This window comes from Macaca thibetana, chromosome X, assembly GCF_024542745.1.
Source record: "Macaca thibetana thibetana isolate TM-01 chromosome X, ASM2454274v1, whole genome shotgun sequence".
Classification (NCBI taxonomy): Eukaryota; Metazoa; Chordata; class Mammalia; order Primates; family Cercopithecidae; genus Macaca; species Macaca thibetana.
Genome location: NC_065598.1, coordinates 119,762,676 through 119,781,848, shown reverse-complemented (window position 1 = coordinate 119,781,848; position 19,173 = coordinate 119,762,676). Strand labels below are relative to the sequence as shown.

General features: G+C 36.2%; 1 protein-coding gene across 1 annotated transcript in view; it reads left to right on the top strand.

Annotated features, from left to right (window-relative positions):
• The window catches only part of TENM1 (teneurin transmembrane protein 1), a 498,746-nt gene that overhangs the window by 192,354 nt on the left and 287,219 nt on the right, over positions 1–19,173 (top strand). The window contains exon 4 of the mRNA XM_050776593.1: positions 14,277–14,429. Coding sequence (XP_050632550.1) covers positions 14,277–14,429 — 153 coding nt within the window. The remainder of the gene's footprint in view (positions 1–14,276; positions 14,430–19,173) is intronic.

The window sequence follows — 19,173 nt, the reverse complement described above, 5'->3', positions numbered from 1 at the left end:
AATGCAGAAATCACCGATCTTCTGTGTCACTCACGCTGGGAGCTGGAGGCTGGAGCTGTTCCTATTCAGCCATCTTGGGCATGCCCCAGCTATCCATTTTTTTAGAGTTGGTTACAGGTGCTTTGTTGTTGTTGTTGTTGTTTTTCCTTTGGTGGTGTCATGTTTCCCTGATTATTCTTGATCCTTGTGGCTTTGGCACCTTCTCCAATCATTAAAGACTGGCTTCACCAGGAAAAGCTCTTCGCCTGTCAGCTTGTCCAGGGATTCTGTGTGGGCCAGCAGGGAAGGTCTCTGGGTTGGCTTTGCTGAAATCCTTGGGCTGGTAAGCCTGGGGCATGGGTCAGTAATGGCATCCTGGTTCCTGGGTCAGTAATGATGGTTGAGCCTGGAGCTTGGGTTTACCAGTGCCAGACTGGTGCCTGGGGCCATGGAAGATGGCCTGGCCCTAGGGTAGGCCTAAACCCTTGAGCCATGAAGAATGAATGCAGCTTAGGGCTATAAGGGCTATCCTTGTGCTATGATGGATTTGGATCTTGGGTTGGCAGTGGCTGTACTAAAGGTCAGATCCATGGGAACCAGCCTGATACTGGGGTGGGAGCCTGAGTCCATTGGAGCTAGCCTAAAGCCTGGAGCCACAGGGACCAGCCATGTTTAGTGGGTATCCTGGAGCTTCGGTCTATGTGGACCAGCCTGGAGTCTCAGGCCTTGAGGCCTTGCCTATCACTAGGGTAGGCCTGTAAGCTTGGTCACTGGGTGCCAGCCTGGCACCAGGGTTCCCTGGGGTGGACATGGTACTGGGTTCTACAGTGAAGTTAGGTGTTCACTTCACTCTCTTCTCCCACATGGAAGGTATTTCTCTCCACACTGTGCTGGGTAAGCCTGGGAGAGTAGTATTGCAGGTAATGCAAAACTATTCTTCTTACCCTCTTCAATGCATCTTTTTTTTTTTTCTGTGCTCCACTGTAATCTCTCACCTGAATTCCTTAGCACTTGTGAAGGAATCTTTTAGCCTGAATGATTGTTCAAATTGTTGTTTCCGTGAGGGGGCAAGCACTGGAAAAGCCTATTCTGCCATATTGTTGACATCACTTCTCTAACTTGCATTTTAAAATTACTGCTATGTTTGAATATTTTAAGTTGTCTCTGTTAATTTGCATTTCTTTTTTGTGAATTGCCTATTGATGTCTTTTGTCCATGTTTCTATTGAAAGGTACAGCTGATATTTACTGATTTATAAGAAATTTTGTATATTAAATATTTTAACATAAACTGCATATTTTAACATTGTTTAAAATCCAAAATTACAATTTCAAACCATACAAAAATAATGAAACTAAAATACTCCCATATTATTTTCCCACATCTATTGATATCATGGTAAAGCATTTCAGGAAACATTAAGAAAAAATTTTGACTCATTTTCAGGGGTGATATGAAATTGAGTTAACTTCCCACTGCCTACCTTTTCTTTAAAGAGAAACTTGCATCTTTTTCAAAAATAGTGAACAAAGCTTAGGACAACAAAGTGATCCATTTTGACAAAAATGCTAAGAAGATTGAAGTAAACAAGAGAAAAGATTGTAGAACCAATAGAAAATATATAGAGTATATTTTACTTCAGTTACATGTGACCCAGTAATTCAATAAAATTTAAGTGTCATTATAAAAAGATTATTTTGCAGATGTACATGAATTTTGAATTGGAGGATTTTTAGAGAGTTCCCATTTCTCTCTTATGTACTTACCTGAGATTGATGGAAAAAAAATAGTTTGAATAATCAGGCTATAACAAATAGTGGAATTTTTCTCTATGCAAAAGTAACTGGTTGGAATTAAAACTTAACCTATAACATTGGCCTAATTAGCCCGATATTCCAGTCAAATTACTTCAGTACTAAATGTCATTGAAAAGAAGAAATGGATTACGTATTATCTTGGCCTTAAGTAAGACTGAATCAGTGTGTTTGGGTGAAACAGGACTGAGGTAGAAACACAGGATCCTAGTGTCAGCTCTCTGTGTCCTAGGTGCAAAGCATTTCCTTTCTTTAGGTGTTATTTTCCTCTTTTGTAAAATGAGGAGATTGAGGCAAATGGCTTGTGTGTTATGTTCTTTCCAAAATATCCTTTTAATTGTAGAACACTTTTAGACTTACAGAAAAGTTGCAAAGATAGTACAGAGAATTACCATATACTCATTTAGTTTCTCCTATTTTTTGTCTTAGATAGTACAAAAGGGTGTCATAGTTTCTCCTATTGTCAATGTCCTATATCACCATGGCACATTTGTCACAACTGGGAAATGAACATCAATAATTACTGTTAACTGCATTTGACACTTCATTTGGATGTCACCATTCTTTTCCAGGATCCAATTCAAAATAGGATATTACATTGTGTCATGTTTTCCTATCTTCCTATGGTCTGTAACAGTTTTCTGACCTAGATGACATTGACAATTTTGAGTAGCGCTGGCCAGGTTGTCTTTTAATGTCCTTCAATTTGGGTTTTGCTGATGTCATACTTATGTTTAAACTGGCAGTATGCTTTTGGAGAGGAAGACCACAGAGGTGCCATTACCATCACATCATATCAGGTGTCCGTGCCATCATGTACGTGCTATCATTGATGATTACCCAGCTGAGGTAGTGTTTTCTAGGCTTCTTCACTTTAAATTTACTGGCCCCCTCCTTTCCAAATTATACTGGGTTACTCTGTGGTCTTTTTGAGCTCTAACATACCATGATTTTATTATGTTGCAGATAGATTCCCTTATTTGGGCAGATCAATTTGATAGAGTAGAATCCATCACCCAGGATTGCATACTTGTTCTAGGTAACTCAGCTGAAAGTTTTCTTGGGACCAATTTCATACTATATAGCTATGTGAGAATTATCAGTTATGATTCATAAAATGAGACTCTAACTGCTTTATGCTAACCTTTATGAAAGTGTACTCTACTAAGAAATGACGATACCTTTTAAAATCTTAGGGATAATTTCTGGAATCTTTTTACCAAGAAAACCCAAAACATACAACTTCCAGGTCCCCAGTGCCCTGATGATAGAGTAAAGGAAATTAAAGAAATTTGCAGCTTTGAAGGATGTTGATGGGGATGGGAAGATAAATGAATGTCTGTTGTATATTAAGTCAAGGATTTGGAATCAGGAAATTAGGTGAGGTTTTTGTTTTAACTCTACAGCTGTGTGAAGATGGCAGCTGAAGTTCTCTCAAAGGCCTGAGTCCCTCTATATTACTCTCTCCAGAGAAACACAACTACACAATCGTCTCCTAGGGCAGGAAAGTAGAGAATTCAATGAAACAATGACTTTTTGCCTTTTTCCACTTCCAGGATGGTTTTGTAAAGGGATCAATTAACCAGGCTTAATAATGATTGCTAACCTTTATTGGACATTTAGTATGTGCCAGGCATTTTTTTCTAGGTACTTTATATATACTGACTCATTTAGTCTTCCCAACAACCTTATGGAGATGTTGTTATTGTGCACATTTTATGGAGAGGATACTGAGAAGCAGAGATTAACTTACCCAAGATTATTAAACACACTAGTTAGTAGCAGTTGAGATTTGAACCAAGAAACCTTGGCTCCAGAGTCCCTGCTCTTTATTATAACGCATGACAACTGCCTCCCTTTATACTGAGTGAAATCCCCAACAGGGCCAGTTCTTTCTGCAACCAAACAATAAGTGTTGTATCCTCAGCAACTAGGACAATGTCTAATACATAGGAACCAGTCAACAAATAATTACTGCATGAAAGAAGACTTGAGGATCCAGATCATGAATCAACCCCATTTTAATAATATATTGATGACTCTTTCAGAAGAACACTATCATGGTGTCACCTCAGAAAACCCCGAACAAACTGGGTCATTATAATCACCACTTCGTTCTCTCTACCTCCTCATCTGTTCACATCTTATAAGACAGATAAGAAGGTTTCATAGTTTTTCACCACTCATCGTTTTCCATCTTCTCTATCACATCTTGTCTTCCCAGCCTTTTATAAGCCCTGCTCCTTAACATTAACTGTGAATAATAAGTTAGTAACAGGGTTTTTAAAATTTCAATATCTAAAAGTTTGCAGAAGGACACATACCACATATTTATGGCTATGATTACATGATGCTAACTCAGAAAAGTGAGTTTCAAAGTATCAGCTACCAGAGGTTGTGGATATAAATCAATGAATACATTTCCATTTTAAACATTTAAATATATACAAGTCAAATGGGTAAGAGGCAGAGAGAGCTGTGTATGTCTATTTCTTACTCTCTATAGTCACAAGTTGTATTTGTACCTTTTTAAAATAACCTGGTTACTATTGCCAATAAGTACTCAAACCAGGAAAGAGAATAGGAGAATATTTAGGAACCTAAGAAACTCCCATCATCAATAATGAAGTGATTGGCAGTGATTTGGACCATAGAGAAAGGGAGAATTAGTTAAGCAGAAAATGAAGTAAAATAGAAAAGAAAAATAAAATTTTAAAGAAGAATTAAAAGTACTGATTCCTGTCTAAATTTACATTTTTGCTACATTATTCATTAAACTGTTTTTTAAATTTATCCCATCATTATGCTGCTTATTCTTCCTGACTCTACAAAGCCAATAATAATACAAAAATAAATAAGATTTGAGTTATGGAGAGCACTTATTGGTGCTGTGAGTTGAGATGAAACCACTAAATAATTGTACCCGTCTGATAAGGAATACACAGATGGGCCTGTTATGCAACTGCAAATGGAGATCATATATTAAACCTGTGATAAGGTACCTAACTAGACATGTTATTTATAAATATTGCTGTAGTCTTGGAATGGAAAATATAAAATACACAGTAAATGAAAGTTTTAAGATAATATAATATAGAACTGGGATATTAAAATGATTTATTACTCTGATAGGATCTTTTCCAACCTGAGTATTGGATAAAACTAGGACCATACTAAGGAAAAAAAAAAAAAGCATGCTGCAATAGAGAATAATTCATTTCATATAGGAAAGGAAAAGTAGGGATTCAAACATGTGGAGCAACAAGAAAGGTGTCCTCATTGCCTCTGTTATACTATCTCAATCTTTTCTTAATTGGCATTTAGTTTTAATGTTTCATCATGGCAGACTTGCAAAATGCATTTTGTAAAACAGTTCAAGTTAAAATGCCTTTTCTTTTTTTTCTTTTTTTTTTTTTTTTTTTTTTTTTTTTGAGACTGAGTCTGGCTCTGTCGCCCAGGCTGGAGTGCAGTGGCCGGATCTCAGCTCACTGCAAGCTCCACCTCCCGGGTTTACGCCATTCTCCTGCCTCAGCCTCCCGAGTAGCTGGGACCACAGGCGCCCGCCACTTCGCCCGGCTAGTTTTTTGTATTTTTTAGTAGAGATGGGGTTTCACCGTGTTAGCCAGGATGGTCTCGATCTCCTGACCTCGTGATCCGCCCGTCTCGGCCTCCCAAAGTGCTGGGATTACAGGCTTGAGCCACCGCGCCCGGCTCTTTTTTTTCTTTTAATTAGTGAAGTTCTTTCTTCCAAAGGGAATTCTACCTATATATGACACAACTGCTTTTTGGACTTTCAAAAATGTTTGAAAAAGACCTCAAAACCATATTGACTACATTTAAATTGCTTTGAGAAGAAACATTTAAGTATGTTTTATTTATGTTCATGATGTAGTGCAAGCACAGATAATATTTTTAGTATAAAATGTATATGTATAGCCCTAGGAAAAAAAGAGAAAAGTTGAACAAAACTGCTGAGGCAATAGTAGATACCATAAATAAACACGCATTACTTCTTTTATTTAGTTCTTGAAAAATGCTTCTCTGAAAACTAATAGTTTTCAGTCCTGCAAGTAATATGGCTATTATCAGGATAAAACTCCGATCTGAAGGTAATTTATCAAAGGGTTATAGTTCACTCATATTCCAATTTGATGTTTAATGTAATAAAAATGGGATTTATTTTAAGATGGAAAGATAACCTGGTTTCTGTAATGTTGGCAGTCACTGCATTTAATTCAAGTAGCATTTATTTTTGCAGTGATATTCCTTATTGCAGAAGCATCTAGTCTCACATCATGGCCACTGAAGTATCGGTCTGGTGAAATTGCTTCCCACGGGAGTTAAGTTGAAAGCCTGAAGTCATCAGGGGTCACCATCTGGGTAATGTACTTCGTATATTTTTCAGGAAGGGAACTGTCCAACATACAAGCAGATCTGTAGCTTTGACAAGCCTTGGAAGTAAAGTACAAAAGCTGTAGCATTCCCTAGCCTAAAGGAACATGAAGGGAACTAGTAGGGGGAGACTGCTGACAAAAAGGGAAAACAAAGTATCTTGGAAAATATTATATGCTTTTGTCTTGGCATGCTGTGAAGTAGGACATGATCCATAGTGGTCAGGACTTTATTTGTAACATAGATTTCAAATTTTCTAAATAGGTTTATTTAGTGGATTTAGAAAATAATACCCCAAAATTATTGCAACAAATAAATATAACACCCCTAGCTGAGTATGTATGCATTTTAAGGTGCAAGATGAATTCCTTGAAAGCAAAGTTACATTTGCCTTAGAAGTCTTATAATTTCAAGGTTAACTTGTATATTTATTATCAAAGCCCTATTTATTGTTAAGTGTATTCAAAAATTACCTGTAAGAGAGTGGACACAAAACCCCAAAAGATACATAATAACATGAAAAAGGGTCCTGTCTCCTGACAGTAGCACTATAAATATATTTCAATAAATTTAAATACCTAAAAGGAATTCTTCCCAACACCCAAATTTTCCTTATTCAGATATTTTGAAGATAATTTGTTAAGCCACTGGATTTCAAACTATTTTCTTTGGATCTTTTGGACAGCCGATCCCTTTCAATCAAATTCTGTTTGATCTGTTTTATGTATTTGGAAACTGTTCATATTTAATTGCTGAATGGTTCTGCTGCTTTGAACTGTTTTGAAAAGCCCAATTTTAGACAGAAAACAGCAATAAAAGAGATAGAATAAAACAATGAAACTATTCGTTGAGCTTAACAAAGGTTTGTTGAGGACCTGGTATTTTAAAATTATATAATAATGCATGAATGCATTATCATTGTAAAAGATTCTAACAATACTATGAAAATGTCAAAGTATCTTCTTGGTTTTCACAGCTCCCTACTCTAAACATCAATAGTTTGGAATTCGTTTTTCGGTCTCTTCGCATTTAAAATACATATTTAAATATATATATATGTATTTAAATACATATGTTCTACTTAAACTAGATCATAGAATATGCATTGTTCTACAATATTTTTCATAAAATCTTAGAGCTTGTTTCATGTCAGTACATACAGATCATCCAGTGATGTGCTGATAAATGTTTAACAAGTTCTCTGGCCCAAAAAGCCTTGATCTGCCACATTTGCTAATTCCCAGGATGTAAATACACCCGCCATGGTCAATTTCAACTGCCAATGTAAAGTCATTGGAGGTGGAATTGGGAAGAGACGTGCACAGTTGGCTTTTGTAAACCAGTATAAGCCAGCTCCAGCATATCACTGGATCAGTCCTTTTTCTCTCTCTTTTTGGCTTTTTATTTGAAATAATTTTAGACTTACAGAAAAGTTACAAATATAGCACAGAAAAACTGTATTCCTGTCACTGAGCTTCTCCCAATATTAGCATCTTGCACAAACATAGTACAATTACTAAAACTAAGACATTAACATTGGTATGAGGTTATTAACTAAACTTAGAGTTTAATTCAGAGTTCTCCAGTTTTCCACAGTCTTTTCTGTTACAAGATTCTTTCTAGATCCACATATTGTATTTAGTCATCCTGTCTCCTTAGTTTCCTTCAATCTGATAATTTCTCAGTATCAGTCCTTTTAATTCTTACAAAGGATTTCATAGTACGGGTGTACCACTCTTCCATAGATTGGTTGTTCTAATTTTTAACTGCATTAATAAAGTCAATATATTAACAATGCAATAGTGAATTTCCTTGCACATGCCCCTTTATGCCCCACATGCGATTATTTCTTCAGTACAGACTCTTAGAAGTAGAATTCCTTGGTCAAGGAATATTCTCAATTTAAATTGTGATAGATATCAACATTGCCTTCCAAAGCCACTTTACCACTTTACACTCCTATCAGCAATGAAGAATACTTCCTGACTACCAATAACAGAGTTAGGTACCAGGAACAGAAAAATGCAGAGGGCATTGTTCCTGCCTTTGGAGTGCTTAATAATGATGAGACAGTCATGTAAACAGATATCTTTAATATAGTATGGTAGATTCTATGACAGGGTGCTAAAAGAGAACCATATCTCTTTGTGAAATGTTGTAGGTAGTCCAAGATCATCACTGCTCAGCAGAAATACATTGTGAACCATATATGTAACTTAAAGTTTTATAGTAGCCATATTAAAAAAGTAAGAAGAAACAGGTGATATCAATTTAAATACATATTTTATTTAACCTGATATATCAAAAATATTTTCATTTCAATGTGTAATTAATATAAAAATATTAATGTGATCTTTTATATTTTTTCTTTTATACGAAGTCTTCGACTCTGACTAGCCACATTTCAAGTGTGCAATAGACACATGTGATGAGTGGCTACCATATTGAATAGCATAGACCTAAGTCATTCAGCATGTATTTCCCACATTTACTTCTGATTCATTCCTGTGGATTTGTTTGGTTTTTTTTTTAGTCAATGATTGCCTTTTGAAAGAAAGTGGGATGGGATGGGAAAGGATTATTGATTACAAATGTTAATAGAGACCACCAGTCTTGTTTATGAGAAACAAAGTCCAACATTCTAACAGTATGCAGAGAGAAAACAGAGATTTGGAGGTTTCTACAGAAATGCGTAAGTTAAGAAGAGCTTCTGTACATGGAGTCAGCCTGCCTTGGGTTCCAAGGTACTTGATTGAATTTGGAATTGAGGACAGCCAAGACAATCCATTCATTACCTGAACTTTGTAACGAATTTATAATTTTAGAACATGGCTCTTTGCAATTGGATAGAACAAGAAGGAGAATAATAATAAAATGTACAGGGCTCAGCACCAGGGAACATTTGCTAAAAGAGCATTAGGGACTGCCATTTTTAATCTGCTGAAAATACATCATTCCTGGAATATTTGAATAGATATAAACATTCTATCCAACCACTGAGTTTCAGTGAAATGCAAATAACAGGATGGGTACTCCCTCAGAGATCTGGGTAGCATCCATCTCCATTCATTGAGTGTGTGTGTGTGTGTGTGTGTGTATATATATATATATATATATATATATATATATATGATATATGTGTGTGTGTGTTATATGTCTTATGTCTTAGGGAACAGTAAATTTGACCTTACTTACAGTCAAGACTACTTATATTACATCTACTTTAACCAGCAGTGCTCATTTGAAGGTGTATATTCTGGTATGTGAGATTTTAGGTTTATTACTTTCTAATTCTTATTTGTTGGTGACCAGTTTGCAAAGTTGGCTAGCGTACTGAGGTAACAAGATTATGGGTCTAGTACTTATGTGTATGAGTGTTCCTACCACTCTTTGCCGTTCTGACTGAGCTCACACTGGGCTCCTTAGTATTTCTCACACACTTCATGTAAGACTTCAGGGCTTTCTATAAATTCTATTTTTTCTTCCTGGAAGATTCTTCCCCTAGATATTCACAATGGCTTCACTTCATTATAATCTTGGTTCAAATGTTACCTCCTCCAAGAGGGCTTCTCCGACCACCCTTACCTATTGTTACCTTCATAGCACTTATAACTACCCAATGTTATCTAGTTTATTTGCTGTTTTTTGTTTTTTGGTTTGTTTCCATAACAGTTATATTCTATCTTATATTTTATATCATGTATTTTTTCTTTGCCTGTCTTAACCCACTACCCTCTCATATAAGTTCTGGGAGGGTAGAGATTTTCTTATGTTGTTTGCTGTTGTAAACTCAGAAAAAAAAACAAACAAAACAAAACAAAAAAAAAAACAGTGCCTGGTATAGAGTAGGCACTCAAAAAAAGTATTTGTTGAATCAACGTGTGAATATGACTTAATATTGCCCTGTTTGTTCATTACTAATTTTACCCTTATTCTAGCCAATTGGCTCATAATGTCTATTCTTGGGTTTGGGGGACTCACCTAAACAGTGTGGCTCTAAACATATGGCATAAATCTGGATGGGAATCCGCTAGAAACTGAGGAAGCTGTCTTTATACTATATCTAAAGCTGACATTCAGCCAGTGTGTACTGGTTAGACTGTATTAGTTGTTTATATCTGATAGCCATTTTGGTTGGCCAGAACCTATGTTTGGACGAAATAAAAGGCCAGTAGCCTTGCCATGATACTTGTCTGTGGTCTGTAGCAAATAATTAACTTTCATCGTATATTCACACAAATATATATTACAAACAGCTTGTTCCCTGGGAAAGATATAGCAAGTTCGAAAAATTACCAAGCTTCACTGCTCTCAAAGAGTGTTCTACTAAATGTGCCCATACCTCTTTATGTGTCTTGATTGAATGGAAGCAGTTCATTTCATTTGATGGTGAAAAATTAATCCTTGCCTTATATATTTTGAAGTGAATCTCACCACGTGCATTTTCTCACATTTTCAAGTGCCCCAGGAAACTGGCTCAACTTAAAGCATATAAAATAACCCCCTTAGTCTTCTAAATGAAAACTACTATGCCTTTTGTTATATATGGTCCATCTAATTTCACAAAAGTAATTGAACTAAGGGAATGAAACACATTTTCAATATAGCTCCTACTATCCATCATATTCAAATTATTTGGGAGGCAGAGTAGACCAAATTTTCTGTAAAACCGAAAAATACCTCTAATTGGAACAGGTGTGTTAAACCAAACTTGGCAAGGAAATCTCAAGGATGTCACTAATATAGCTTTATTAATGTGCCATACCATACCTTACTCAGAACCACTATCCTTTGAGTTAAAATTATTTCCAATAATTGCAAGAGAAATTCCTCAGGCAGCACTGGCCTTAATCCAAAGAAAAGGGTAGAAACCAATTAAATGCTTAAAAGTTTTAAGGATAAATTAGGAAGTAGGTGTTAGAAATCTCTTTAGCTCCAACTAAAAGTGGATGAATGATTTTTAAATAGGCTATCCTTCTCTGTTCTCAGTCACTAACTCAAATACTATACATGAGCGTTACACATACTAATTAGCCCCTTTCAGTTCACCTAGGAACACAAAGAGAAATATAAAATGGCTTATGAGCAGATTCACTTTTTTTTTTTTTTTTTTTTTTTTTTTGCCTTTTGGTAGGATTTGGTTGATGTTGAAAAATGCAATGAGAAAACAAACAAGAGGTTTCTCCAGCTTTTTGCCCTAGGCACTGTTTTCTCCTAACATTCTCTCCCTTCAGTGACTTCATTCACTCTCACAACTTCAACTGTTGTCTCTGTGCATATATGACTTTTCAGTCTTTTTCTAGCTCTAATATCCTCCAGAACTTCAAACCTCCTATCGTTAGCATTCACTATCTGGAGGGCCCATCATTCCCAGAAACTCAACAGCCCCAAAGACTGAATTCATTGCATTCCTTGCATCTTCTCATCCGGTCTCAAGCCACATATTCAAATAGTCATCAATCAACAAAACAGAAATCCAGCACCAACTATTTGTAGCAAGTGGTAGGCTAATAAAGAATTCTCTAACTCTATTAATGGTTCCACCGTTGTTTCAGTTAGGCTCAAAACTTTAACCATTTTGGATTCCTCCCTCCTTTCCCTCACTTTTTTCTATGCCCTCCCTCAGCACACCTATACACATGTATGAATGTGTACACAAACACACACGTACACACACACACACAAAGAGAGAGCGAGAGCGAGAGCGAGAGCGAGAGAGAGAGAGAGAGAGAGAGAGAGAGAGGAGAGAGGACCTGTTGCCAAATCCTGAAACGCAATTTATGCAATTTCTCCTTAAGAAATCTTCTTTGCATTCCCACTGCAAATAATTGAGACACTCCTGTGACACTACTCTAATTGGAGCACTAATTACTTATTTCCTAGATTATTGCAATGCCATCCCAATTGACTTATTTGCCAAATCTTTAGGTCTCCGATTCATTCTCCATACTACTACTGGATTTATCTTTCTGCAAAGGATGTTTTTTATTATATCAGTTATTTGCCTAAAAACCTTCAGTGCTCCCCACTATCAAATTAATCCTCCAAAAATTCTGATCATATCACTCAGCCTCTCAAAAAATAGAAATGCCTTTCTGTTGCCTAATAAGTTGAATCTAAATGTATAAGTGTGCCACTCAGTGTCCTCTACAATATGGCTCCAATCTTCCTTTCTGGCCTTAACTTCCACTAGCACCAGCACATAGCTAAGCTCCAGTGAACCCCAGCAACTTCTTTTGCCTCAGATACATCATGTACTTTACAAAGTCATACTTTATTCAGCCCTGTCCCTTCTCCCCACCAATTGTTGTCACCTGTCAAAGCCCTACACATCCTTCAAAGTCTGTATCTACTCCCACTTCCTTCAAAAATTATTCTTGATCATCCCAACCTATTTTAATCTACTGTTCCTTTAAACCATTTCTTTTAAAGCAAAAGCTTCCTTTTTCCCAGATAGCAAATGTTACACATGTACATTGTAAAAAATATGGAAAACACAGAAATCATAAAGAAAAAAATAAAAATTCTCTGTAAGTTTCCCATGCTGTTAACATGTTGCTATATATTCTTCCAAACCTTTTTTCTCTGGACATGAACATGTGCACACATACACAAACACACACACTTCAAATCACACTATTTATAATGTTTAATAGCCTAATATTTTTCATTTGATACCTTATGGATATTTCCCATACCATTGCATGGTCTTCTGCAACATGATTTTTAGCAGCCACATACTCTTGTATTATTTACTATCTCATTGGTTATTTGATTAATCTCTTGATGAATATTTAGATTGATTATAACTTTCTAATATTATTTTCAGATGTTACAATAGACAGCATTGTACTTTGGCAACGTTCATAGTTAATTCACAGAAATTAAATTGTTAGCTCTGTCATGCGCGTCCGTGTGAAGAGACCACCAAACGGGCTTTGTGTGAGCAATAAAGCTTTTTAATCACCTGGGTGCAGGCGGGCTGAGTCCGAAAAGAGAGTCAGCAAAGGGAGATAAGGATGGGGCCATTTTATAGGACTTGGGTAGGTAAAGGAAAATTACAGTCAAAAGGGGGTTGTTCTCTGGAGGGCAGGAGTGGGGGTCACAAGGTGCTCAGTAGGGGAGCTTTTTGAGCCAGGATGAGTCAGGAAAAGGACTTGCACAAGGTAATGTCATCACTTAAGGCAAGGACCGGCAATTTTCACTTCTTTTGTGATGGAATGTCATCAGTTAAGGCGGGGCAGGGCATTTTCACTTCTTTTGTGATTCTTCAGTTACTTCAGGCCATCTGGGCGTATATGTGCAAGACACAGGGGATGCGGTAGCTTGGCTTGGGCTCAGAGGCCTGACAAGCTCAAAGGGTAAATCAGATTTTCAGTTCATTTGATAAATGGTGCCACATTGCCCTCCAAAAAAGGTCACTGTATTTTTATACCCTCCTCAGGAGTATATGAGAGTGCCCATCTTCCTGCACAGTGACCAACACTGGGTACTTTTAAATCTTCTGATAGCAGTTTAAACCTGTCTTATATCAATCATTCTGCATAATATTATTTTATCCTGGTATTACTACCAAATCCCACCCTAATAAGCATCTACATTTTAACAGCTGCAGCAACTATCATAGGGCTTTATGCATACTAGGCATTCAGGAAATATTTGCTGAAATGAATTGAATTAAAACCATAGAGAAGGTCTTCCATGTTCTCATGATAGTCTGTCCACCATTACTCTGTAACAGTTTCCATATGGAAACTAGTGTTACATGACTAAGGGAAATGGAAAACGAAAGGGTCACAGCAGTGAGAAGCTAAGTCTAATTGTACTACAGTTGATTCCAATTTCTAATCCTATCATTGGGATAGCTTTAGCCTCAAAATGTTAACAACAGCTACTATAACAACTGGTAATACTTATGTGTGTCGTAGCATGCAAGTAGCTACATGTATGATGTATAGGTATAAACTCCCAGTTGCTTGGCCTAACTAAAAGAAAACTGTTCGTAACATTTTTAGGTGCAAAGGGATACCTGGCTTGGAGATCTTCTCAGTGAGTCTGGAATAAATTAATGTATGGCTTGTTCTCTTGCAGCAGTACATTTGTTCGGCCTGACTTGGCAGTTGCAACCAGTTGAAGGAGAGCTGTATGCAAATGGAGTTAGCAAAGGGAACAGGGGGACCGAGTCCATGGACACTACTTACTCTCCAATTGGAGGAAAAGTTTCTGATAAATCAGAGAAAAAAGGTACAGTGATGGAAATGATTGATTGATTGTTGATTACTTTTCTTCTAATTTGGTCATTAGGACCGTAGCTGGGATGGTTTCACTTCACATTAAATTTTATGATCACTTGAAAGAAGTCCTCTACGTGGACAGAATAAATGCGTGTAAATATCTTGTGAAAGCAAAATTTCCCTGTCTCTAGTGCCTTGAGTATAAACCAATTAAACTTTTCAAATATGTTGGCAATTTTGAAAATAGATAAATATTTACAGAATGGAGACTTCAATACAATGGAAATTGCATTTCGCATATAACTACCCTGAAGCAACATGGGATTTTGATTAAGTTCTCTGTGTCCAAGCCCAGCATTTATATATAACATTTTACAAAGGGTATATGGAAATTTCTTCTATTTGTAATATGAAAAAGCTTTTTCTGCTTAATGTAAAGGTGAATGCTTATGTCAAAGTTGGATAACATGATTTTTTTCTAGTTCGGGGACATGAATTCTTCCTAGTTGGGAGAAAGGAAAAAAATCACTTTGAGTCCTGAACTTTTAAGTTTAACCAATGTGAGCTTGAACTACCTGACTTATTTATAATAAATGTCACAGTACCAGCACTCCCAACATCTTATTCACATTGAATGATCTTAGTCTTAATATACAAGCAGTGAAAATAGCTGGAAGTTTATATATTTATTGAAATAGGATTCAGTACAGAGGGACTTGAGCCGTGTAAAATTCCAGGAAGTCAATTTAAATAGTAGAAATTGAGAATAATATGTATAGTCAGCAATATCCTGGGTAATATTTGGAGAACAAAAATAAATAAATGAATGAATGACCAAAACCTTACCTCCAAGAAACTTACAATTTTATACAGGTGGTAACACAGTCTTATTTTGGTTCATTAGTTGCAACTAAGACATCATTTTTTAATGCAGTAGTTATTTGGGTTACTACTCTTCCCTTGTGTTTTTAATTCCTTTGGTGGTGGGGGGCTTGTTTGTGGGTTTTGTTTCGTTTTGTTTTTGTTTGCTTTTGAAAAAGTAACTTTAATCCATGCTTCAGTAAAAATTAATGCTTAGGGTTCAGGAAAATATTATGGTTTGCTCTAGTTTTCAATTCATGATGCAGTTTGCTGTATGTTCTCATTTCAAAATACTTGTTTCTAGCCTGGAGTGACCTTTCCCAGCAGTTTCACTGTTACTGCTGAGAGTGGCTGAGGACAGTAGAGGGGTCAGAGGTGGCAGAGAAAAAAGTCTGCCACGCTTACTGCTCAGATTTTTCTTCCTTATCTCCCTTACCTGCTTTTTCTCCCTTACCTTCTCTTCTGCTATTTTATCCCCTTACATCTGAAGGTACAAGAGCTATCATTTGGTGTTATCTACCTAGGGTTTCTTACCATTCACACTAAAAATCAGAATTTATCTGTCTGAGGAAAACGAAACATGCAAGACAGCAGGTCATCACATAGTTGTCATTATAGTATATTTGATTTTATATTCTAATTCAGACCTCTTTTGATTCCTTTCCATAAAGTAAGTTGATGATGATGGTTAAAATTAATTTAAAATTACCACGTGTCAAGAATTGTTCCAGATACTTTACATGGATTATATCATGAAGGTCACATTATGGTCCCCGTTGTCCAAATGAGAAACAGAGGCACAGAGAGGTTAAGTAACTTGCCCAGTGTCACAGAGCTAGTAAGTGGTGGTCTGATTCCAGAGTCTAATCTCTTAACTTCTACACTGTACTAAAATCCTTATATGGAACATCTGTGAAGACCACAAAAAACTTTTTACACAATGAAAGCAAAGCCCCAGAGTCTATTCATGATCGATTTTAGAGAAATTCTACTCACCTATATTTTTAATGTGTTGTGACAAGTTTCATAAATGAAAAATGCTTTAAGTTTCTGCTCAATTATAACAACGAACAGAGCAAACCGACTTCAATTAAATACTTTATTAAGAAAAATCATTATGGGTTGATGCCTCATACAACAAGTTGTTAGCTTAACCTGACTTTTTATGGAAGCCTGAACAAAACCTTAACTATATCTGCACATCATGGTTTTGCTATATTAGGTCTTTACTGCGTATTACTTACCAAATAAAAACATAGTTCCTTTTTTTAATGCCATATGTATACTAATCCAAACCTTTTAGAAGATGTAATACAGTAGAAGGATATTTTCAAATGTTCAGTTGTATCCTTTCATGATTTTCTACATAAGACACATCCCATAAATATAGCTCTAGAAGCGTATCTTGATACTGTATGCACTAAATATGAAGCTGACAACCAGATCATTCTTTTTAAATTTTTTTCTCTACTCTCCTAGAAGATTGGGCATTACAGCACTGTGGTTAAAAGCCTGGATTCTGGAGTCAGAGAGGCCTGGCTTTAAATACTAACTGTGCCATCATTATCTCTCCAACCTCAAGTAATTGACAAAACCTCGCCCAGCCAGTGCCCTCATCTGTAACATAAGGGTGATAATAATAGTACCTGTCTCATATGGTCATAGTAAGGAGTTAATTAAACAATTGACATAAAGCATATAGCACAGTCCCTGACACATTGCTTAACTTAGCAGCAGTTACTATTGGACCAAAAGATTGGAAAATTGCCTTGAGGTTTTTGAACTTCATTGACATTCTGTTAGGTGCTATAGAACCTGCTTTCAAACCAGTATGAACTTTGCAGTGAATGATGACCTTCTAGAGATTGAAATATTTTCTCTCTTTAAAGTTTGGTCTCTACTTACCAATATAAAATCTATTATTTTGAAACTATTATCACTATCATCATCAGATAATGATGAATGACACTTTTTAAAGAAACATCAAATTCTACTGGAATTGGTTTCCCATTAACAGTTGTTTTTTATATATATATATATACACACATACATACACACACACACACACACACATTATATATACATACACATATATATGTGTGTATGTGTATATATATATATAAAACGAGAGTATTTGATTATAGATGTTTAGTATGCTAACACGCTAGAATTTCAATAAGTAGATATAAGTCACAACCACATGCTGTAATCTACCAGAAAAATCTTAGTTGTCATTATTAAATAAATATTTATAAAATTGAAAGTATTGTACCAAAATAGTCCCGCACTACATTAGAGGCTTACAAACTAGTCATAACTTTTTTTTTTTTTTTTTTTTTTTTTTGAGATGGGGTCTCGCTCTGTCGCCCAGGTTAGAGTGCAATGGCACAATCTCGGCTCACTGCAACCTCCGCCTCCCAGGTTCAAGCGATTCTCCTGCCTCAGCCTCCCAAGTAGCTGGGATTACAGGTGCCCACCACCACACCTGGCTAATTTTTGGATTTTTAGTAGAGATGTGTTTTCACCATGTTGGCCAGACTGGTCTCAAACTCCTGACCTCAAGTGATCCACCTGCCTCGGCCTGCCAAAGTGCTGGGATTACAGATGTGAGCCACTGTGCCTGGCCTATAACTATTTAACCAATAAACATTATGTAACAACTGCTTTAAACAGAGCAGAGGATATGAGCAAATAAAAGACTTTATTCCTAGACCTGAGTTATGTAATGTCTGTAAATAAAATTAAAAATAACTACCTCACATAATTTATCAACAAATTAGAATGTTAAAATCTTAAAGATTATCAAATCCAATATCCTTATTTAGAAATGAAGAAAATTAGGTCCAGAAAAGTTGAGATCACATAGAAAGAGCTGGGACTAGGAGAGAAGGTGCTGAGTTTCACGTTTTGTATTTTTCACCTGTTATTGTAATAGTATAAGATAAACTAAATATATAAATTTCTGAAAAGGTTTTCAATAAGGAAGTATCACAGAGAAAAACTGAACAAGTAAAGAAATTGATTTTATTCAGGCTATTGCAATAGGGAGGTTTTGTCTTGGTCTTATATAGGCAGGGGTAGATGGGTTACATGTGAGATGATTTACTGGTGGGATCGTGTTGCAATCAGGGGAAGTATCGGTTAGCTGAACAGGAAATGTGTATCTCTGTGTCTAGCTAGTTTCAGGGAAACAGACAGTTCTAATCTCAACTAATTTTTTATGAGACAAAGAACGGGAGATTGGAGGGTCTGTATATGGCCTTTCAGTGGGTTCAGGCAATAGGGGAAAAGTCTGTGTTTGGTCTTTTCAGGGGTGTAATTATAGATGAGTCTTAGGGAAATCACGGGAAAGAAGGGACAGAGAGTTTTATCTTAAGTCATTTAGGAAAGGGTGTTTTGTATGTGTTTGTTTGGGCTTTTGTTTGTTTGTTGTCGATGTTATGGTTTTTTTGCATAAGTCATTTCCCAGGACACAAAAAAGTGGGAGAATTTCGGAAAACAAAAGGTTGGGGAATTTCTTAAGCAAAATTGTTTTCCAGGAGCATTAGGGCTCAGGTAAAGTCGTGTATTGTCAGTAGCAATATAAATGAAGATGAAATTTATTGGGTAGTCGAGGATACTGAATTCCTGCAGGTTGAATGCCAAAATAGAACACTGGGAACAAAGAAGGATGGGTGGGGAAAGAGAGAACTAAAGAATACTAAAAGCAGTCTTTATCTCCATTACAATTTTGCAAAAGCCTGGCCTTGGGGGAAAGTGGCATTTCTTTTAAATTCATCCTGCACGATCTATCTCCACAAAGTTGGAAAAAAATGACATTTTTCTAGTCAGTGTCTGCTGAATATACGACCATGTAAACAAAATACAGCTGATTGATATGACACAATTTATAG